This window comes from Narcine bancroftii, chromosome 3 (assembly GCF_036971445.1).
Source record: "Narcine bancroftii isolate sNarBan1 chromosome 3, sNarBan1.hap1, whole genome shotgun sequence".
Lineage (NCBI taxonomy): Eukaryota > Metazoa > Chordata > Chondrichthyes > Torpediniformes > Narcinidae > Narcine > Narcine bancroftii.
In genome coordinates this window covers 103,485,398-103,509,844 of record NC_091471.1, presented here as the reverse complement: position 1 = coordinate 103,509,844, position 24,447 = coordinate 103,485,398, and the positions used below count along the sequence as shown (strand labels likewise).

The window sequence follows — 24,447 nt, the reverse complement described above, 5'->3', positions numbered from 1 at the left end:
AAAAAAATTCTTCACGGGCAATCATCCAAAGGCCACCTAAAATCACACCTTAAGGCAGGTTGGTAAAAGAGGTACACTTAAAAGAGCAAATTTGCAATTGTAGAGACTTGCATAACTTCCGAGTTTAGAGTTTGCATTTTTCTCTGGCGCACCCGCATTCTCAGACACAATAATCACATAGCAGAATATAGAGGCATCTTCATCCTCCAACAACATTGAAAAGAAGGGAAACCCCAGAGTCGGTCAGACCCTCTCTCTCTCACACATATACCTGTCCATTGAGGGAGAGAATGTAACCACGGAGACATCGCGCACTAAACTCCCAGAGGGTTCTCTTTAGCTCTCGGTGCCCAAAACATTTCGCTTTCCATCTCACCCGTGCACATCAGGCCAACCACACGCCGAACAAGTAATAGTAAAGAGCTTTGTTCACTCGGGCCCGAAACGAGCTCGGCCTCCCAGACGCTTTGTTTGCCCCCTCCCTCCTCCCCTCTCTCTTTCTCGTTCCAAGAGCCACCTCGGTACGTGAGTGAGCCCTCCAGGGACGATCCGCCCGAGTGGCCTCCTCCAAAAACACGCCGTGAATGCCTGAGGTCGGGAGCTCTGCATGGCGCCTACCTGTAGAGCTGGGAATCGGACTGGTACGTTTCAGTGTCCCGGTACCGGAGCCTGGTCCGGGATCGACCCGAGCTCCTGCTGGTTACTGCCGGCGCCGCCCCCTCTCTGATGCTTCCTCGTTTTTGTTCCTCTCCCCTCCCGCTTTTCCCTGCACCCGATGACCACTGCCCTTCGTCCCGCTCTCGGCCACTGCTCGCTTTTTTTTTCTCTCTCCCTCCGTGACAACCAGGCTCGCTGTTCTCAGAACTCCCGCCTCTTGCCTCGTCAGATTGGTTCGATGACATCACATCAGACGGGTCACCTGATTGCCTATTGGTGAAAAGATGTGTCGGTCATTGTGCGACGCCGTTCCGATAGTTTCCGGTCTGCCGTTTGTTTAAAGGCAAACGAGGAAGTGAGGGTTAAAAAGTGGGATGAGTATGAGCTGGATGGTGGGTTTTATGTTGTCAAATCGCTGTTTGTTTTTAGTGTATTGCTTTGATACTTAAGATGTCAATAAAGCGTTTTTTTTTATAGAGGCGCACATAAAAATGAACCTAGATTGCGATTGGCATTCAGATAGTGGAGGTTGTTTTGATCCAACGCATTTTCGTTCTCCTTGAGTTTCTGGAGACTCACTTTGTTTAGGGGAGGGGGGGGCCCGTCCACGAAGTATTTCCGGTACAACGATTCTAATATTTCCGGGTTCACAATCTTCAGAGGGACAAGTGTCCCGAACGCATTGAGGGGGCAGTTAATGGCGCGAGTTTCGTCTGAGGTGGAGCACCCCTTGGGCGGGGAGGAAGAGGAGCCCGGGCCCAGACTCGGCTCCGTCCAGGTATTCCCTTCACAGTGATTTGCTGTCGGCACATCGAGGTGGGGGGGAGGGGAGGGGGAGTCAGTTCGTTGGGAGGCTGGTTCCAGGCACAAGGGGTCAGGGCCGTGTTCTCTGTAAAGGACCCGTGAATCTGTGGTCTCCGTTTTTTTTTCGTGATGTTTTCTCTCAGAAACAGTGAGTTTGCAGAGATGCCAGGGGCTTTGTTCGTCTCCGAGCCTTTACTGTTCTCGGCATTTGTCGTACTCAAAACATCCGAGTGTTTCTATCCAAACTGGTTGCGATTCGTCCTACAAGTGACTCCCCCTCTCTTTACCCCTACGCCATATGCGCACCTTGTTGCATAACGTGTCCTCTTTCAAACGTTTTGGTCTGTACCTCTTTGTTCCCGTATTCAGCGTCAATATTTACTGACATTTACAGCGTCAATTCTACTGACATGACAATAAATTAATTCTTGGCAGTGGGTTAACGACCCTTTTGGAGACTAAAGACTGGCTCAGGGAGTTAAAACTGGAGGTCACAGCCAGTTCAAATTTTTTTTATCGTCACGTGTGCAAGGTCGAGTGAATATCTGGCTTGTATCCTCTCCGTGCAAGTCAACCTACACTTAAACATTGCAGGTAGGGCAATAATATAATGAAAGGGTGGGGTATCGTGTAAATGGGACAATGTGCAAGATATCCAGAATATGATGCAACGTTTCTTTTACCAATGAGAGGCAAAGAATGCAAAGTACAATTTGAAATTAATAATTCAATTTGATGGTCTGCATTAGCCACATAGTGAAAAATACAGTTTTACTCATCAAGCCCCAATTCAAAATGAGATTGTGCATTCCATTGCATAGACTTGTCAGTTAATTATTGTAGATCATATTGAACTGGGCCTTTGTAGAATTCGTTTAAAGTGCAGTATAAGTCTATTTTCATAGTCAGAAAACAATGCTTTGTCTGGAAATGGGAATAATTTCCAAGGACAATGGTTTCAAAGTTAAATTGTTCCTTTACCGTGTACATAAGGTCATGATGAGAGATGACTCCCAAGAGGTGGAGCATGATTACTAGTTTCCAAGGTCTCCTTAAGGATCTTTTGTACTTGGGAATGACTGAGCTCTGCTTTTTGAACTGCACTTGAGCAAGTTATCTGCATACTGCAACTCTTTCTGGAATGGAGCTTCCAGAGTTTGAAACACATTAACTTTACTCCTGTGAGATTCTTAATGGAGATAGTTTTTAATGAGTAATCAGGAGACTGTTGGAATTATGACAGATCCTTTAAACTAGTGGTTCTCAACCTTTTCCATTCTCATACCACTAAGTATTTCCTATGCCATACCTAGGTGCTCTGTGATTGCTTAAGGTGGTATGTGGGTGGAAATAAAAAGTTTAAAAACCACTGTTTTAATCATATTTAATTGTCTCGTTATGTGCTTGGTAATAGGCCAATGACAATTTTTCTCAAGCAAAATATTTCACTAACAATTGGGTCTAGAGCAGTGATTCTCCACCTTCCCACTCACATATCACCTTAAGCAATCCCTTACTAATTAAAGTAAAGCCCCCAGAAAGAGGTTCAATGTTGGAAACTTGCAGTCAGACAAAGTGAGAGGAAACTTCCAGGCAAACCTCAAAGCAAAGCTCGAGGATGCAATCCGCCGAACGGACTCGTCCCCTGAAACCGTCTGGGATCAGCCGAAGACGCCATACTGCAATCCACTGAAGAGGTACTGGGCTTCTCCTCCAGGAAAAACAAGGACTGGTTTGACGAAAACAACCAGGAAATCCAGGAGCTGCTGGCAAAGAAGCGAGCTGCCCACCAGGCTCATCTTGCAAAGTCGTCCTGGCCAGAGAAGAAACGAGCCTTCCGTCGTGCATGCAGCCATCTTCAGCGCAAACTCTGGGAGATCCAAAATGAGTGGTGGACTAGCCTAGCCAAACGAACCCAGCTCAGCGCAGACATTGGCGACTTCAGGGGTTTTTACGAGGCTCTAAAGGCTGTGTACGGACCCTCACCCCAAGTCCAAAGCCCGCTGCGCAGCTCAGACGGCAAAGTCCTCCTCAGCGACAAGATCTCCATCCTCAACCGATGGTCAGAACACTTCCAATCTCTTTTCAGTGCCAACCGCTCAGTCTAATTACAGAGCACCAATGGCCTAGGGAATACTTAAAGTGTATGAATGGAAAGAAAAAGGTTGAGAAACCCTGCTTTAAACAGTCAAAAATTCCATCATGTGCAGAAAAATGTGGGACTGTTTGTACATGACACAAAATTTTCATTCAGGTGCAGCAATTAATCAAGAATGCAAATAGAATGTTGGCCTTCATTGCCAGAGGGATTGAATTTAACAGAAAAAAATATGTGCAACTGGACAGGGTATTATTGAAATGATACCTGGAATATTGTGTGCAATTCTGATCTCCCTGCTTAAGAAAATGGACACTGGCTTTGGTGGTGGTGCAGATGAAGTTGGTTCACCAGATTAATTCCAGAAATAAGGAGATTAGCTTATGAGAAGAAAATTGAATAGCCTGTGACTACACTGATAAAAGTTCAGGAGCAGGAGATCTTGTGGAGATGTACAAAATAATGAAGAGGGTGTGAAGGGATGGAAGAGGTGCACAAAAGGAAAAGAACATAGGTGCAGGTTATCTTTGAAAATCAATGTTCATGTGGCTCCTTTTAAGGCAGAGCTGCAAAGGAAAACACTGCCTCGCGTTGTAATCAGCATAGAACTGTTTTAATATTTTTTTAAAGACCACTTTTAAGTCAATTCTGGTTTGTCTGTTCCAAAACTGGAAGTGACATGATGCTCTTGATGTGTTTCTCGAGCTGGAGGGGGTCTAGTGTCATCTCAGCGTGGGCCCCCGGGACATGGTCGGCCGGCATTACAGGGACGATTCAAACGTGAAGCCTTGCCCCACCCCCCAGCTGCTACTACAGTATTCCCCTCCCCCCAGAATAATCCCCCGGTACAATAGTCTGAGTCTTAGGCTTTTTTGGAGGGGCAACCATGGTGATGTGGTGGTGGAAACAGCACTAGCTCGGCAGTATCCACGTTGGCTGGTTCAAGCCGGTCCCTTGTATATAGTTCGCGTTTCCCCTCAATGTCCACAGTAGTGTGAACTTTTTTTTTAGCACTTTGTATAGCCCGATGTAGGGATGCTGTAGCTATGACCCGTGTTGGGAGGCTGACAAACACAAAAGGCGCAGAGTCGAGATCTGCTGGGACGTGAAGAGAAATTGAAATGATAAGTTCAAAATAGATGTTCTGTTCTATAATCTCACAACGTCACATTTCCCTTTTTTCTGTCACTTTTCTGCTTTCTGCACACTCTTCATGACTTCCTGGTCTACTCTCCACACCTCTCCCTGTCCCCTAAAGCTGTAGTAAATACCACACTAGGTCATTCACCATCTCTCTCACCACTCTCCACGAAGTGAAACAGCCCTTCCAGATGAAACAGGCACTTACAATCTGGCCTTCTCTGCATGAACAAGACTAAACATAAATGAGGAAATGATTTGGCTGGCCATCTTGGTGAATTTTAATTCCTACTCCTATTTGAACACTTAGCCATCTTGTCTGCCTTCTCCACTGTCATAGAACACACCACAAAAGAACAACACCTCAAATTTCACTTGTTTGGGTAAACCGCTCTCCCCCCACCGCCCCCAAGCCTAATGTTTCGAAAACTGAGGACCTCGGTCAGGCAGCATCTGTGGAAATCAATTAATACTTGATGTTTCAGGCTGAAAATCTTTCATCAGAAATATCAAGAATTGGTTGGATGCCTGAATTAAAAAGGTTGGGGGCAGGGGGAGATGGAGAGCATTGGCTGGCAGGTAATAGGTGAATACAGATGGGGGGGGGGGGGGGGGGGGGGGAGAGAGAAAAGAATGGAGCTTAAAGTGATGGGAAAGAGGTAAAAGGCTGATGGAAAGCAGCATGGTTTGGGTGACAGAAAGGTATGGAGGTTTGGGAAAGGGAAAATGAAGAAGGGATAAGGATGAAAAGAATAGGGAAAGCAGGGAGGGTGGTATAGGATAAGCATGGTATAGGATGAGCAGACTCCTGAAATTGATATTGATGCTGCCTGGTTGAAGACTGCCAAGATAGAATATAAGGTGCGATTCCTTCAATTTATGCATGGCTTCAACCTGCTGGTACATGAGGCCATGGACAGACAGATGGATCAATGTGGAAATGAGAAGTGGAATTAAACCAGCTTCTGTTGATGGATGTGCTCGTCCAGGCAGTGGAGACCCAGACCCTCACAGAAACCATTTCAACTGCTATAATTACAGTGCTACCGAAGAAAGGTAAAGGCCCACTAAAAACCTCAATCATGCAGACCAATATCACGCCTGAATGCAGATTATAAAATTCTAGCAAAGGCACAAGCCAATAGATTGGGTGAGTATTTACCAAAATTAATACATCCAGATCAGGTGGGATTTGTTTAAAAACTTAATCATAAGCCACAGCCAAGATTATAACTAATAACCAAATGTCATCTATTTTCCCCAAAACTCAGCAGCAATAGAAATTCACCAAGACAAATGGTTACTTAAACAAAAGTTGCTTTCAACATGAAAACAGGATCAAACTTTAACTTATTACTGTTAATTTAACTTAACCTAACTTAACCCTCTTCTAATTCTAAGCGCACATGCATATAATATGTAAGTTCAGAAAAGTTCTTTGATCTAACTCTTCCAAGTTCACTGGATGCAGGCAATTCTTGTACTGTTCACAGAATTTAACATTTATGGATTTCACCAGGCTTTGATGCTTGAAAAGCAGGAAGGTTCTTGTCAGTTTTCAGAGAGAGATTTGTTGCTTGTTGGACACCCACAACTGATTCCTTCTGATCAGCTACTTCAGTGTCTTGCTGAAGAAACTTGGCCCATCAGGGTTTTCCAGATGAAAACCCCTTTCTTTCAGGTCACCACAGTTCCTTTTTGTTACCCTTACTTAAAGTTAAACATTATGCAGCCAGTCCTCTCCTCTTATATGGACCACAAGGGCTTTGATCAGGCTGAACGAAGAACTTACAACCTGTCTTCAAAATGGGGTTTTTCCACAAGCTTCCCAGATTGTCATGTTCCAGTCCCAGTTGCTACTGCTGAACTGAAGCACTATAGAAATCTCTCTCTCAGAGAAAACCACATGACCCTCTTAGAACAGTGTTACGAGTCCAGAGGACCCCAAAACCCAGCAGCAATAGATATTCAGCAACACAAATGGTTGTGTGAAAACAGAATGAAAACCGAATCACACTTTAACTTATCACTATCGACTTAACTAACCTAACTTAACCCCCTTCTAATTCTAAGTGCACTTCTCATTCCTCCAAGTTCACTGGTTGCAGGCAATTCTTATACTGTGCACAGAATTTAACATTTATAAAGTTCACCAGGCTTTGGTGCTTGAAAGGTAAATGGTTACCGCTCAGGAAGTTTCTTGTCAGTTTAGAGAGAGATTTCTTGTTTCAGGCCATCCACAACTGATTTACTTCCATTAGCCGCTCCAGTGTCTTGCTGACAAAATGTGCCCCCTTCTGGGTTCTCCAGATGATAATATTTTTCTTTCAGGTCACCTCAGAGTGCCTTTTTGTTTCTCTTATTCCAAGTGAAACATTAGTCAGCCAGTCCTCTCCTCTTGCATGAACCACAAGGACTTTGACCAGGCTGAACAAAGTTCTTACAAACCTGTCTTCGAAATGGGGCTTGCCAGCTTGTCCTGTTCCAGTCCCCACTGCTGTTGCTGACTGTAACACTGTAGAAGTGATCTCTGTCTCGCTCTCTCACACAGAGAAAGCCTGCTTGCAAAACCACATGACCCTCTTAGAACAGCAAGTTCTCCTTCAGACTGTCTGCAGCTCCAACAAGCTCTTTCATCTGTTGCCTTTTTGTAAACAAGTGAAGTCTCTTGGGCACTCTCCAAAGCTCTTGCAAAAGCTGTGCAGCCGATATGTGTAGCATTAGCAGAGCTCCAGTATTTTAAATAAGATCTGTTTTAAAGTGTTTGTATGTGACCTACTCTAACAAACCTTTCCCCAATTTTTCCGCCAAAAACATATCTATATACTCTGTCACAACAGCCAACTGCACTCAAGCAGACTGCGGCTCCGGACCTAATCTTCTGAGTTTGTTCATCTGTTGCTTTCCAAAACAATAATCCATTACTTTACAGCATGTCCAATTAACACCTACTTGTGAAGTCCTTACAGGCATCCTTCAAAGTTTTTGCAAAAGCACCCAGAGCCTGGACTGTCTGGTTTGAACAGAGCTCTGGCATTTTCAATGAGGTCTGTTTTGAAGTCTTTGTATGTGACCTACACTAAAAAACCTGCCACAGTTTATCTCCTTTAAAACATAGTTGCGGAGGAGCTAGTGGAGTTGCTCAAATGAACCAGTACGGACTTGAAGGGCCGACATGGCCTGTTTCCGTGCTGTAAACGGTTATATGGTTATATCTTCTTTGGCTTGGCTTCGCGGACGAAGATTTATGGAGGGGTAATGTCCATGTCAGCTGCAGGCTCGTTTGTGGCTGACAAGTCCGATGCGGGACAGGCAGACATGGTTGCAAGGGAAAATTGGTTGGTTGGGGATGGGTGTTGGGTTTTTCCTCCTTTGTCTTTTGTCAGTGAGGTGGGCTCTGCGGTCTTCTTCAAAGGAGGTTGCTGCCCGCCGAACTGAGGCGCCAAGATCCACGGTTTGAGGCGAGATCAGCCCACTGGCAGGCACCAAGAGATTTCTTTAGGCAGTCCTTGTACCTCTTCTTTGGTGCACCTCTGTCACGGTGGCCAGTGGAGAGCTCGCCATATAACACGATCTTGGGAAGGCGATGGTCCTCCATTCTGGAGACATGACCTACCCAGCGCAGTTGGATCTTCAGCAGCGTGGATTCGATGCTGTCGGCCTCTGCCATCTCGAGTACTTCGATGTTAGGGATGAAGTCACTCCAATGAATGTTGAGGATGGAGCGGAGACAACGCTGGTGGAAGCGTTCTAGGAGCCGTAGATGATGCCGGTAGAGGACCCATGATTCGGAGCTGAACAAGAGTGTGGGTATGACAACGGCTCTGTACACGCTAATCTTTGTGATGTTTTTCAGTTGGTTGTTTTTCCAGACTCTTTTGTGTAGTCTTCCAAAGGCACTATTTGCCTTGGCGAGTCTGTTGTCTATCTCGTTGTCGATCCTTGCATCCGATGAAATGGTGCAGCCGAGATAGGTAAACTGATTGACCGTTTTGAGTTTTGTGTGCCCGATGGAGATGTGGGGGGGCTGGTAGTCATGGTGGGAAGCTGGCTGATGGAAGACCTCAATTTTATTCAAGCTGACTTCCAGGCCAAACGTTTTGGGAGTTTCCACAAAACAGGACGTCAAGCGCTGAAGACCTGGCTCTGAATGGCTCTGAATGAAATAGTGTGTCCCCTATCTCCAGCATTATTCATACTAGCTATTAAACCTCTGGTGGAGATTATAAGAAGAGATCTGGATTTTAAAGCTTCAAAGTTGGACAGGAAGAACATAAAATTAGTATCTTTGCTGATGATGTATATATTTCTGCCCCAGCTGAAAGAATATTAGAAAAATATGGAAGAATGTTGGGATATAAAATAAATATGGATAAAAATGAGTTAATGCCATTGCAGAATTTTGATTATGAAAGATTTGTAGTAGATTTAAATGGAAGAAAGATGGAATTAAATACTTGGGAATAATGACAGATCATAATTTACAGAATTTATATAGGCTTAATTATACCCCTCTATTAGAAAAAATAGAAAAAAAGTTTTACAGAAATGGGAAGTTCTGTTGATTACATTAATAGGAAGAGTAAATTGTATAAAAATGAAGACCACATATCTCTTTCAATTATTGCCTATTGCACTAACTAACATTTTTTTTTAATTATTGCATAATTATATAAGACCATTCCTATGGAATAACAAAATACCAAGAATTGCACTGGAAAAGTTGGCATGGGACTATAAATTGAGAAGACTTTGGGGGGTGGGGGAGTCCCCCTTTGTACATTCGAATGGGATTGCATTTGATAAAAGAGGAGACAATGAAGGACATAAATAAAGTGGAATGTTAAATTAATAAAAAAAACTAGATAATCCTATATTAATACACATGGTTAGAATATGGCAAGAAATTAATGTATTGGGGGGGGGGTGAATGAAGTGGGTATATCACTGAGGATACCATGATGTAAAAATGTACTACGACCTATGAATCTGGGTAACAAAATATTGAATTCATGATATGACAAAGGAATAAGATATGTTGATTGTTATATGGAAGGATTTCTTTGCATCTTTTGAACAATTAAGAAATAAGTATGGAGTAGCTATGGGATATTTTAATTTCTTCAGTCAAGGTCATTAAGAGAAAGAGGGAGACCAAACTTGGCCCCACCTGAAATTAGTGAGATGGAGCAAACGATTTGGCTGGGGAATACACCTAAATTTGTATCAAAGATGTACTTGGCTCTCCAAAATTAAAAGTGCAAAACCAGGTTTACAGAGATCAACGATCAGATTTAGGAGTTGCGATAATGGAAAGATGCTAGTCTGATTGGTATTTGGATAGCATGACATTAATTATAAATGTAAAATATGGATTCATACAATCAAAATTTCTTCACTAATTGTACCTCACACCACAGAAATTGCATAAATCAAAATCAAAAATATTGCGCATAAATTTTAAAAAATGTTCTGATGTAAATTGAGGACCATTATCCATAACTAATTCACGAGGCAATCTGTAAGTGGCAAAGATGGTTCGTAGATAGTCAATCGTGGGATCTGCTTTGGTATTTTTCAGCTGTGAAACTTCTGGCCATTTGGAGTGTATATCCACAGCTATTAGGAAAGTCTCACCCATGAATGGTCCAGAGAAGTCTACATGAATCCAATGCCAGGGTTTGGATGGCCATTTCCATGGGTTAGCTTTGGCTTGCGGCATTTTTTGGCTGCATTGACTGACGTACTTTGCATTCTCTTACTGTTGTTTCAATGTCTCTGACTATGGAGGGCCACCAGCATCCGGGCCAGTGGCTTTATTCATACCATTCCCAGATGGTTGTGGTGTAGTTCTGATAACATGGTAATTTGCCATTTGGCTGGAATAATTGTACAGGTACCCCATAGTAAACATCCTTCTTCGACTGATAGTTCATGGTGGCATGTGGTAAGGTTTTAGATCTTCTGGAATGACTTCAGATTTGGGCCACCTATTAAGGGTGAAGTATGGGATCTTAATTAAAGTTGTCTCTTTCCAGGTTTCCTTTGCGATCATCTGGGCTGTAATTGGCAGTTGTTGAAGTTGTTCTTGGTTGATAGCTGCTATCTCTGCTTTCCATTTAATAATTTCTTCTCGTTGTTCTTTCTCGGGTAGCGGAATGCGTTATAAGGCATCTGCATGGCTGTTGAATGTTCCTGGTTTGTTTTATATCATAGTTGTATGCCGCTAGTAGCATGGCCCATCTTTGAATTCTGGCTGCAGCTAATACTGCTATACCTTTGTGTGGCCCCAGGATTAAACGAAGAGGCTTGTTAACCATATAACAATTACAGCACAGAAACAGGCCAATTTGACCTTCTAGTCCGCACTGATCCAAGTACTCTCCTCTAATCCCACTTACCAGCACTCTGCCCATATCCCTCCATCTCCCTCCCATCCATATACTTATCCAACTCTTTCTTAAATGACAAAATTGACCCTGCCTCCACCACCTTTCCTGGAAGCCCATTCCACACAGTAACCACTCTCTGACTAAAGAAGTTCCCCCTCATGTTACTCCTAAACCTTTGCCCGTCAACTCTCAACCCATGACCTCTTGTATCCATCTCTCCTACTCTCAAGGGGAAAAGCCTTTCCACATCAACTCTATCTATCCCTCTCATTATCTTAAACACCTCTATCAAAATCCCCTCTCAGCCTTCTACGTTCCAAGGAATAAAGACCTAATTTGCTTAATCTTTCCTTGTATTCCAGATGCTGAAATCCAGGCAACATTTTTGTAAATCTTCTCTGCACTCTCTCTATCTTGTTAATATCCTTCCTATAAATCGGTAACCAGAACTGCACACAGTACTCTAAATTTGGCCTCGCCAATGCCTTGTATAGTTTCATCATTACTTCCCAAGTCCTATATTCTATGCACTGATTTATATAGGCAAGCATACTAAAGGACTTCTTCACCACCCTATCTACATGCGCTCCTACCTTCAGGGAACAATGCACCGTTATTCCTAGATCTTTCTGCTCCACTGCATTCTTCAGTGCCCTCCCATTTACCACATATGTCTTGCTTTGATTATTCTTTCCAAAATGAAGCACCTCACACTGATCAGCATTAAACTCCATCTGCCATCTTTCTGCCCACTCCTCTAAGCAGTTTAAATCCCTCTGCAATCTTTGAAAACCCTCTTCATCATCCACAATTCCCCCTATTTTAGTATCATCTGCATATTTACTAATCCAATTTACCACCCCATCCTCCAGATCGTTAATATATATTGCAAACAGCAACGGTCCCAATACTGAACCCTGAGGTACACCGCTTGTCACCGGCCTCCATCCTGACAAACAATTATCATCTACTACTCTCTGGCACCTTCCTTCCAGCCACTGTTGAATCCATTTGACTATCTCCAAATTAATATCCAAGAACTTAGCTTTCCTAATTAACTTCCCATGGGGAACCTTATCGACGGCCTTACTGAAGTCCATATAAACAACATCCACTGCTCTACCCTCATCAACATTCCTAGTCACCTCTTCAAAAAATTCAACAAGATTGGTCAAACACGACCTTCCATGCACAAATCTGTGTTGAGTGTCCCTGATCAGACCTGTCCCTCCATATACTCATATATACTATCTCTAAGAATGCTTTCCATCAATTTACCTACCACAGACTCAAATTTACAGGTCAATAATTGCTAGGCTTGCTCCTCGAACCCTTTTTAAACAAAGGAGCCACATGCGTAACACGCCAATTCTCCGGCACTATACCTGTCTCTAATGACATTTGAAAAATCACTGCCAGAGCCTCCGCTATTTCCTCACTAACTTCTCTCAAGGTCCTGGGGAAAATCCTGTCAGGACCTGGAGACTTATCCACCTTTATATATTTCAAAAGCTCCAGTGCTACCTCTTTCTTAATCTTAATCCCCTTTGCTTCCTTTACCCTGCACAGTTCAATATCCTTCTCCACAGTAAATACTGAAGGAAAAGAAAGTGTTCAAGACCTCCCCCATCTCTTTTGACTTTACACACATTTGTCCTTTCTGATTCTCTATTGGTCCAATTTTATCTCTAACTTTCCTTTTGCTATTTACAAATTTGTAGAAACCTTTTGGATTTATTTTTACCCTACTTGCTATAGGCACCTCATACCTTCTTTTAGCTTTTCTAATTTCTTTCTTAAGATTCTTTTTGCATTCAATATAGGACCCAAACATCTTTTTTCCCTGTTTCTTGTATTTATTGTAGTGCTCCCTCTTTTTTTTGAACCAAGTTTCCAATGTTCCCTTGAGAACCATGGCTCTCTCAAACTTAACTCCGTGTACTCACTTTTCAGGACCTCTTCTCTATTCCTCCCTATGTCGTTAGTACCTACATGTACCACAACTTCTGTCTCATCTCCCTCCCCCTTTAGGATGTCCTGGACTCGAGCAGCAACATCCTGGACAGACCCTGGCACCAGGGAGGCAAACCACCATCCAGTTCTCCTTACTCTGTCCACAGAATCCCCTGTCTGTACTCCTGACTATCGAGTCCCCTATGACTATTGCCCTTCTCTTCCTTTCCCTACCCTTCTGAGCCTCAGAGGCCGACCCAGTGCCACAGGCACACCCACTGACGCTTTCCCCAGCTGAGCTGTTTCAACAGAACCCAAAGAGGAGTACCTGTTGTTGAGGGCCACAGCCATAGGGTTCCTCTCTACCACCTTACTATTCCTCTTCCCTTTCCTAACCGTGACCCACCTGTCCTCCTGGGGCCCTGGCGTGACCACCTGGCTGTAACTCTTATCTATGACTACCTCATTCTCCCTGACCAGGAATCAGGGTGAATTTTTTTCTGTAAAGATATTGGTGGAATTTTTTTACACCAAAAATTATTGCCAATCCTTTTATTTTCTAGTTGAGCGTAATTGTGTTCGCTTGTGGTTAATGTTCACGAAGCATACGCTACTGGTTGCTCACCTTTTTCTGTGATTTGAGATAGTACCACTCCTAGTCCCAATGGTGAAGAATCCATGGCTAGTGTAACTTCTTTACTAGGATCATAGTGGATCAGCACCTTATTTATTGACGTTAGTATTTCCTTTTAGTTGATAGACTATGTTTTTAGTTTCTGTGTTCCAATACCATGTTTAATCTTTCTTGAGTAATTGGTTCAGCGGCTGCATTATAGCGTTATAGTGTAGACATTATAGGGATATGTTTTCCCTAGTGATTAACAAGTCCTGGGAAAGACTGTAATTCCGATTTGTTAGTTGGGTATTGGGCCTTGAAAATGGCTTCTGTTCTTACTGGATTCATTCGCACTCCAAAATGTGTTACTGAGGGGCACATGAAGGCACATCCTTTCATAATCGTATATTAGCCTGTAGTCTGGTTAAAACCTTTTCAAGGGTTTGTAAGTGTTCACTGTCGTGTCGGCTCGTAATAATGCTATCATCTAGGTAACACCCAACTGGAAGTCCATGTAGTAATTTCTCGTCAGACTCCTTTGAAATTCAAGGCATTGGTGTAGCTTCTTCATGGTTGCCTCGACGTGCTGGCTCCAGGAGAAGTCTTCTGAAATATGGACTCCCAGGATCTTGAACTCTCCATTTCCAATGCATCAATGCAGAGAGGCGTGTGGTCCTTCGACCTCCCCTTCAATAAATCAACAATTTATCTCCTTGACTTTGGTAATGTTGAGAGCAAGATTGTTATTCTGGCACCACCTGTGTTCTGACTTGTCAATTCCAGTTTTTTTGGCCAACAAATTCGAGTGGCATCATTTGCGAATTTGTAGATTGAGATGGAGCTGAAGTTGGCTACGCAGTAATGAGTGCACAGAGAGGAGTGCAGGGGACAAAGCACTTAGCTTCAGGTGTATCTTTCTTTCTTTGGCTTGGCTTCGCGGACGAAGATTTATGGAGGGGTAATGTCCACGACAGCTGCAGGCTCTTTTGTGGCTGACAAGTCCGATGCGGGACAGGCAGACACGGTTGCAGCGGTTGCAAGGGAAAATTGGTGGGTTGGGTGTTGGGTTTTCCCTCCTTTGTCTTTTGTCAGTGAGGTGGGCTCTGCGGTCTTCTTCAAAGGAGGTTGCTGCCCGCCGAACTGTGAGGCACCAAGATGCACGGTTTGAGGTGATGTCACCCCACTGGCGGTGGTCAATGTGGCAGGCACCAAGAGATTTCTTTAAGCAGTCCTTGTACCTCTTCTTTGGTGCACCTCTGTCTCGGTGGCCAGTGGAGAGCTCGCCATAGAACATGATCTTGGGAAGGCGATGGTCCTCCATTCTGGAGACATGACCTACCCAGCGCAGTTGGATCTTCAGCAGCGTGGATTCGATGCTGTCGGCCTCTGCCATCTCGAGGACTTCGATGTTGGTGAAGTCGCTGTTCAAGATCTCCCCCATCTCTTTTGACTCCACACACATTTGTCCTTTCTGATTCTCTATTGGACCAATTTTATCTCTCACTTTCCTTTTGCTATTTACAAATTTGTAGAAACCTTTTGGATTTATTTTCACCCTACTTGCTATAGGCACCTCATATCTTTTAGCTTTTCTAATTTCTTTCTTAAGATTCTTTTTACATTCAATATAGTGCCCAAGCATCTTTTTTCCCTGTTTCTTATATTTAATAGTCAATGTGGAGGATAATGCTGATCCATACTAATTTGGGTCTGCTGATGAAGTAGTGGATCCAGTTGCAAAGGGACAGAGTTCCAGATCCTTTCAATTTCTCCTATGTTTTGCTGCCATGCTCAAGAATCTTTGACTTTGCTAAATTGACCCTGGCAAGTATCATACCTCTGAAATGTTCCTTCCCTGTCAACTGTAGCTGACGTGTACACTTTGCACTCGTTTTGAATTACTTATAGGCCCTAATTTTGGTTTGAACTAAATCATTCACTTATTTTAAAATTGTTATATTTATCATTGCTCCCTGAAGTGACCCTAAATTACTAAAGCATCACTTTCCCATTCTTGCAGTACTAAATCCGAAGTAGTTTATTCTCTAATTCATTGCCACACAAACGAATAAGGAAAATAATCTCTTCTCCACAGTACATTCACCACTCATTTAGTTTGCATGGAATTTTTCATTCCTTACCTTCGTTATTTTGCAAGTGCATCTCTGCAGGCTCTTTGTTAAATTATATATGTTTATTTGTGCCATTAATTGATGTCTTGTGTTACGTCACAGATCAGCAGCAATGGAAATTCACCAAGGCAGTGTTATATTTTTCTTTTAAAACACTATTTATTTGTAACTACTAATAATATAACACAAACAGTGTCTGTGTGTATTTGATACACCATTACAGCTAAGGCACAATTCTAGAAAGTGATTCCAAAGTTCAGTCTTAGAAATCCATTGTTGAAACACAAACTTTTAAACTGATGCACAGAAGTCATCGCGTAGGAGATAGGAGAGGTTGAGTGACCAGAATGCCGAAAACTCACGAATTCTCGTCGAATTTTTTCCAGAGAAATATCCTTTAGTACGAACGGTTGTCACAACTTCCCTTTTCCTTTGCGTAGGGAAAGGAAACGTGTGACTTCCATGGTGCTTCCAAAACCCAGATACGGGTTGATTAAAATGTCATTTCCTTTGGTCACGGTGGGGTTTAAAAATTCCCCTAACGGAGAATCAGCCAAATTGTCCATAATCACGCAGTCATGAGATAGCTACTGGTCAATCATGTGCTCTTCCTTCAGTGTTCCACACAGAACTCTCTCGCTACCTGTGTCCCTAGGACAAGCACCCAATGTCCTTTCCCTTCTTGAAACTAGTGAATTTGGGTACAATCTGTACTAGCTGATGCCATCCAGTCTCTCCAAAGCTGTAAATGGTTGCAGCCTGTACTAGCCCTTAAAGTAATACTCTCACTAAAGGAAACAGGAGCTTGTAATACCTCCCTCCGACAAAGAAAATTTTGATCTGTAAGAGCAAAATTTTAACTGAAACCTACATTGTTTGAAATGATGCATTCACTATTGTTACATGATATAATACTGACAAATAGAACATTTTTCAGCAGCAGAGAGAAATTGTTTCATTTTTATGTGAAACATTGAAACTTAACATCTTGAAGGACAATGAGAAAATACATTATCCTTGTCTCTAATATGAGTTATCGTGAAATCATATTCCTGCAGAATTAAACTCCAATTTAACAATCGTCTATTTTTGTTTTACATTTTACTCAAGAATACTAAAGGATTATTTGATTATTTCACTTTATATTTGACTATGAAAGAACAACCGTTCTTTTGTAATAGCACTGCTCCGTCAGCTTCTAAAGAAATGGCTTCTCAACGTCCGTTGACTTAAGCACAGGCTGGTGACATAAAATGGCTTTCAGTTTACCAAATGCTTCCTGATAAATTTCTGTCCAAACACATCTTTTGCCCTTCTTCAGAAGATTAGTCAAAGGAAGGGCGATATTACCAAATTTTTACAAAACTTTCAATAATAGCCTGAAATTCCCAAAAACCTCCCAACAGCTTTTTTTACCTATGGGAACAGGAAACTAAGAAACCATCTGAACTTTTGCCTGAACAGGCACCAACGTGCCTTGCCCTACAACATGACCAAGATAAGTCACAGTAACGTGGCCAAATTCACTTTTAGCTAAATTAACAGTGAGATTTGTTTTTGAAAGTTTGTCAAACAATTTCTCTAACTCAGATGTGTGCTTACAAGGTGTCATTCCCCGTAACTAAATCATCATTATAAGCATCCATATGCTCCAAACCTTGAATCACAGAATTAATCATTGTTTAGAATATCCCTGGAGCATTTTTCATCCAAATGGTAAAACACTGTATTCATGTTTAATTTCCCTACCTCTTCCTGTTAAAGGAATGCATCAGTTGCCTTTTAATAAGTCCATCTTTATAAGAAACTTAGCCTTTCCAACCTTGTCCACACAGTCATCCCCCTAGGAATAGGACAAGCATCTTTTTTTGTTTTCTATAATCAGTGCAAAATCTAACCATCCCATCAGGTTTAGGTACCAGAACACAAGGTGAACTCCAATCTGAGGTAGAACGTCTAATAATATCATTCTTTAACATATATTCAATCTCTTGATCTACCAGTCTGCACTTTTCAGCATTCATTTGATTTGGATATTGTCTGAAAGGTTGTCCAACATTAACATCATGACAAGTTATTAGGGTTCTCTTAGGCACATCTGGAAACAAGTTCCTAAATTTTAAAAGGAGCTGTTTCATTTGCTCCTTTTCCTGGGGCTGAAAATGAGCCAAATTAGCATTAAAATTCTGCAAAACAATTAAACAGATGAACCCTCGCAAGAGTCATCTTGTACCATTTCATGGTCCCTAGACTCTTTAGTTCTATCAACAATCAATACCACTGTTCCTTGCTGAAAGCCAAGTTCTCAAAATAAGATTTTAAAATGGCAAAAGTAAGATTTTTGACATGGCAACACTGGGTTTTGCACCTCCGCTCAGGTGTTCTAACTGTGTAGCTGACTTCATTCACCTTTGACTCTATCTCATACAGTCCTGAAAATTTCACCTTAGGGGATTGGAATTTGTTGGGAAAAGGATTAACACTTTATGCCCCATGCAGCATGTCAAATGACTCAAAGACTTGTTAACTCAAACCAAGGCTTTAATCAGCAAAAGACTGGAGTGTATTACAGCACGGTCAACCAGTCCAGACTGACCTGGGTCTGGTTAGGAGCAGCCCTTGGGCTGCCAGTGGGCGTGGCTATGACTCTCATCCAATCACAACAGCTATAAGCAAATATCTATACAAATATACATTGGTATAGTATTCTGTACTATCACATTCACTCCTTCTTTAGGAAGACCCTGGGGTGAATAAGAGGGAAGGAAAGAGAAGGAGAGAGGGAAAAAATATTAGGGCCATACAGTGTTCACGGATTGTAACGGTCTGGAGGCCTGATTTGCCAGATGTGATCGGAGTAGCTGAGAGGGCATCACCGCTGGGGACTGAGGGTGTGGGCGCAGTCTCACCTAGACTGCAGGCGTCGTTGGCCTTGGTCTGGTCCAGTCTACTGTTGCAGTTCTCCACGATGTAACCTAGGAGAGGAACGGTTGGGGATTGGGGTTGGAATGTGACAATGTTAGACCCAGCTTGGGCCAGGTCCCTTAGTGAGACTGTGTCCTTCCGCCCATCCGGGTACTCGATATAGGCATAGTGTGGGTTTGCGTGTAGCAGCGTAACATGGTCGTTTTTGGAGCAGAAGACATGACATCTCAGTAGGACAGGTCCAGGTACTGTCAGCCAAGCCGGTGTGTCGTTCCCGATTTCGATTTTCGTGGAAACAAAAATTTACATTCGTGTGGTATAGCATTGGTGGCAGTGCATAACCGGGTCCTGATAGAGTGTAGGCCGATTAGGAGAGTGTCCTGCCAGTGAGTGGTGGGGAGGCCCTTGGACCAGAGGGAAAGCGTGACCACTTTCCAGACGGTGGCATTCTCCCTTTCAACCTATCCGTTACCATGTGGGTTAGAGGTCCCCCGGTCACTGTGGATGTAACTGAGGTACCCGAAAATGGTGAAGATGCCGTGCAGTGCCTCTATGACTGTGGAGAGGATAGCAAACGGGAAGCGGGAGTATTCATCAATCATCGTGAGACTATAAGTATAATGGTTTGTTGATGGTAGGGGCCCCTTGAAGTCCACACTTAGACGTTCAAAGGGTCGGGTGGCTTTGATGGCGTGGGTGTTCTCGGGCCGGAAGAAATTGCGTTTGCACTCAGCGCATACTGGGCAGGCTCGAGTCATGGACCGGATCTCCTCGATCGTATAGGGCAGGTTGTGAACCTTTACAAAGTAGGCAAACCTGGTGACCCCCGGGTGACAGAGCTCCTTGTGGAGTCTCTGCAGCCTGTCTAGTTGTACACTGGCACATGTCCCACGTGAAAGGGTGTTGGGCGGGTCGTTGAGTTTGCCAAGCCGGTACAGAACCTCGTAGTTGAAGGTAGGAAGTTTGATTCTCCACCTGCCGATCTTGTTTTTTTTATCTTACCCCACTGGCAGCTGCTAAACATAAATGAGACGGCGCGTTGTTCGGTCAGTAGTGTAAATTTGCCTGCTAGCGAGATAGTGTCTCTAATGACGGACCGCCTCTACGATGGCCTGGGCCTCCTTCTTGACAGAAGAGTGTTGGCTTTCAGGGCCCTGGAGGGTCCTAGAAAAGATGACAGGCCTACCAGCCTGGTTTAAGGTGGCTGCCAGCGCAAAATCGGACGCATTGCTCTCTACCTGGAAGGGTACGGATTCGTCTATGCGTCCAGAGTGGCCACAGTGATATCTGACTTGATGCGGTCAAAGGCCACTCTGGCTTCCGCTGACAAGGGGAAGGAAGTGGACTTAATCAGTGGCTGAACCTTGTCAGCGTACTGTGGGACCCATTGGGCATAGTAGGAAAAAAATCCCCAGGCAGCGTTTGAGTGCCTTCTGGGTTTGGGGCAGTGGAAGGACAATGAGAGGGCACATGCAGTCAGGGTCTGGCATTACCACCCCGTTTTCCACCACACAACCTAGAATTGCGAGACATGTTGTTTGGAAGACACACTTCTCGAAATTGTAGGTCAGATTCAGCCGTTTTGCCATTTGGAAGAATTTCTCAAGGTTGGCGTCATGGTTTTGCAGGTCGTGGCCACAGATGATGACATTGTCCAGATACGGAACTGTAGCTGTCAGGCCGTTCTCGTCAATCATCCGGTCCATCTCTCGCTGAAAGACCACGACGCCATTTGAAACACCGAAGGGGACCCTGAGAAATTGATACAAATGCCCGTTCGCTTCAAAGGCCGTGAAGGGGCGGTCCTCCGTGCGAATCAGGAGCTGGTGGTAGGCTGATCGGAGGTCGATGGTGGAGAACACACAGTATTGGGCGATATGATTCACCACATCCGTGATGCGCGGAAGAGGGTAAGCATCCAAGAGTGTGAAGCAGTTAACTGGCTGTTGTCAACCACCATCCGCAGCTTCTCCCCATTCTTCACAGCTACCACCTGCGCCCTCCAGGGACTTGCGCTGGGATCGATGATACCCTCGTCCAGCAGTGTGCACACCTCGCTTTTAATAAATTTCCTGTCCCCGAAGCTGTACTTCCTGCTTTTAGTGGTGATCAGTTTCCAGCTTGGGGTGAGGTTAGTGAAGAGTGCTAGAAGAATGACCTGGAGGGTGGAGAGGCTGCAAGTGGAGCGTCGGGGTGCGGGGACTGGTGTGGGCTATCGCTGGCAGGAGGCCTCCAGGGTAGAGTGGTGGCAGACAGAGAGTGGAGAGTGGGGTCCTCCGTAGTGAGGTCTTTTTTAAAATGGCATTGGAAATCCAACTCCAACAACACAGGTGCACATAATTGGGGCAGGACCAGCAACTTAAACCCTGTAAATCTGACACCTTGGACTTTCAGGGTCACCACACAATACCCATTGATGTCTTTTGAGTGGGCTCTTGTGGCCAGTGAGATCTTTTGGTCTGTCAGTGTGCATCGGTGGACCATGTCGGGGTGGATAAAACTCTCTGTGGATCCTGAATCAAATAGACAGTGTATTGACTGTTCACATTAATAGTCTCCATAGCCTTAGGTAGGGGATATGGCTGGTCCTGGTCTAGTGTCACGGATGCAGCAACCAATAGGGGGAGTGAGGCTGCTGCTTGTAGTGTGGACTGACGTAATGACGTCACTCGTGTGGACGGGCCGTCGGCAGCGAGCTGTGGAGGCTGCAATACTCGCAATGAAGATTTGCAGTGGGGCCTTCTGCCCGGTAGCAGTCAGTGGCAGCAGGCTGTGGAGGTCGGCGGCAGCGGCAGGCTGTGGAGGTCAGCCGGCGGCAGCGGTAGGCAGCGCCAGCAGGCTGTGAGGTCGGCCGCTGTTGGTGGGTGCAGCGGCAGGCTGTGGAGGTCGGCGGGATCATTGTTCAGTGGTGGCGGCAGCGGCTGCACCATCCGGGACCTGGCCGCAGTCGGAGGCAATGGCAGGTAGTCCCTCGAGGCCTGCAGGCTCGAAGGTTCGGTTGGGCACGTGGGCTGCGTCAGCGTTCATCGTCACCACAGCAAGGGTAGAGCGTTGTCTTCCGCGCGTTGTGCTTGCGGTGTGACATCAAGCGTTGTCGCGGGGTCAATTTCTCGCTCTCAGTGGATGATAGGTCTGAGGACCAGAGATTTGAATTTGGGGAAGATGGTTGGGCCTCGCACGAGGCACTGTGCTCTAGCAATCGTTGCGTCACCTTGTTAGATTGGACCCCAATCACATAAGCATCCCTGATGAGATCATCAGTGATCCTGGCTGCAATTTTGTCAGTACATGCGCACGGTCTCCCCAGTAACTTCAGTGCCTAGAGGTAGGCTCTGCAGGACTCACTGGGCTGCTGCCTCCTGGTTGGCAGCATAGGCCTAACAGGCTTGTTCACAGGTCACTCTGAATGTCCCCTAAGCACATTCATGGCAGTCGTGTAGGAGATCACGTCCTGGATGTACTCGTAGACCCTCGAGGACACCATGGACATCAGCATCAGTAGTTTGTCTGCGTCTTCCTCCACAATAGGGTCTGATTGCTGCAGGTATGCCTCGAAGCACCTCACCCAGTGCCTAAAGTCACTCTGGGCAGTAGCTGACTGCGGGTCAATGCTGAGATGTTCTGGTCACAGCATTTGCTCCACCCTTTGAAACTTTCGCTGATTAAATTGCAGCGCGTTGAATGACTCAAAGACTTGTTAACTCAAACCAAGGCTTTAATCAGCAAAAGACTGGAGTGTATTACAGCCCGGTCAACCAGTCCAGACTGACCTGGGTCTGGTTAGGAGCAGCTCTTTATGACCTGCCAGTGGGCGTGGCTATGACTCTTAGCCAATCACAACAGCTATAAGCAAATATATACAAATAATTCTATACTATCACACCCCAGTTGAAAAGTTCTCACCCAAGCCTTTTTTTAATCATACAGACCTTCATTATGTCTTGGTCTGTTTTCAAATTCTCTTGAGCTAATTTTCAGACTTTCTGGAAATGATCTTTAAACTTTAAAACAGAATCTAACAAATTCAACTGCACATTCTCATTAACCCATTGTTCCTTCAACAACACGAAGGGTCCTTTAACTTAATGTCCAAACACCAGCTCAAAAGGGCTAAAGCCTAATGATTCTTGCATTGATTCTCTCACTGCAAACAAAAAGCAAATAGACACCCTCATCCTAGTCCTTCTCATTCTCAAAACAATAGATCCTCATCATTTTTGAGGGTCAAATGGAACCTCTCAAAGGCATTTTGAGATTCTGGATGATATGTAGATGATGTGATTTGGTTATCCCCAATTTATAAACTATCTGCTGAAACAGCCTGGACATGAAATTACTTCCCTAGTCTGTTTGAATCTCTTTAGGCAAACCAACTAAAGTGAAAAATTTTAAGAGCTTTTGACAATGTTTTAGCTTTAATATTTCTAAATGATACTGCTACTGGAAACCTGAAGGCTGTACACATGACAGTTAACAAATATTGATTCCCAGTTTTTGTCTTGGGCAATGGGCCATCACAATCCACAATAACTTTAGAAAAGGGTTCGTCAAAAGCAAGAATGGGTTGTAATCGACCCACTGGGGGAACCTGATTGGTCTTGCCCACAACCTGGCAAATGTGACACACCTGGCAAATGTGACACACATGGCAAAATGGCACAACACCTTTTCTTAAACTAGGCCAATAGAATTGTTTCATAATCTTATACATAGTTTTCCTTACACAAAGATAACCACCTGAGGACGTGCTGTGGGCAATGGTTAAAATTTCATCCCTCTAGACTGTAGGAACTACAAACTGGTGAACAACTGCCCATTCTTCACTGGCAGGAATATCAGGTGGTCTCCACTTCCACATCAACATGGCATCCTTGAAATAATAGCCAAGTGGCATTTTCTTGATTTCATCATCAGAGAGAGCCTTATCTCTTCAATAAGATTGGGATCTTTGATCTGTCCTGCTACAAACTCTTCTCAGGATAACAAATCTTTACACTTGGTTTAACACTAGACTCTGGTCCAGTAAAGAAGGAGGTAAAGTCTTTGGCAGGTCATTACAACCTGAGTGCTGTTTTGGACTATCACAGATTCCAGACCCTGTGAAATCATTCTGCACAGGACTATTTGCACTGGCAAGCTTTTTAGCCATAGCCTGAGTCACTGCACAGGCTGGATATATATCAGAATCTGTCTTTGTCTCATCAGTGACTGGCTTAGCTGTCGACCGCACTGCAGGGACAACTTTACCCTCTGCAAGGTCATTTCTTAATAACAATGAAACTCCCTCCACTGGAAGCATACACATCCACTAATTTAGAAGATTCCTGCCAAGTTTCCACTCCCTTTTCGTCTAAATATGCTTTCATGTCATTAGGAACACACCTTTTAATTTCCTCATCTAACACCAGCTCTTTCAGTTGGTTATAATCCTCAATTTTTTTCTGATGTGCAATGTTAAAGCACACAGCTTTGTCATACGCAAAATCCATATAAGACTGGTTCACTGATTTCAAATTCCTGAATTTTTGCCTATAAGCTTCTGGAACCAATTCATAAGGTTTAACTATGGCTTGCTTTACAGTCTCATGATCAGCAGCTTGATCGGTTGTAAGCTTGCTGGGCCTTCCCTTTAATCATGCATTGTAACGTGAAGGACTGCGGTGAAGAATGGGCAGTTGTTCACCAGTTTGTAGTTCCTAAAGCCTGGAGGTCTTGAAGCCACTTTAAACT

At 44.1% G+C, this 24,447-nt stretch overlaps 1 protein-coding gene across 4 annotated transcripts in view; it reads left to right on the top strand.

Annotated features, from left to right (window-relative positions):
- Positions 1–960: 960 nt before the first annotated feature.
- The window catches only part of LOC138757426 (OCIA domain-containing protein 1-like), a 56,973-nt gene continuing 33,486 nt past the window's right edge, over positions 961–24,447 (top strand). The window contains exons 1-2 of one of the 4 annotated variants that reach the window (XM_069924694.1): positions 1,347–1,435; positions 20,346–20,627. In XM_069924694.1, the coding sequence (XP_069780795.1) occupies positions 20,595–20,627 (33 nt within the window). In that variant the 5' untranslated portion in view covers positions 1,347–1,435; positions 20,346–20,594. Of the gene's footprint in view, positions 1,050–1,136; positions 1,436–20,345; positions 20,628–24,447 lie in introns of those variants that run through there. The other 3 variants (XM_069924695.1, XM_069924696.1, XM_069924693.1) reach the window with 3 other exon arrangements.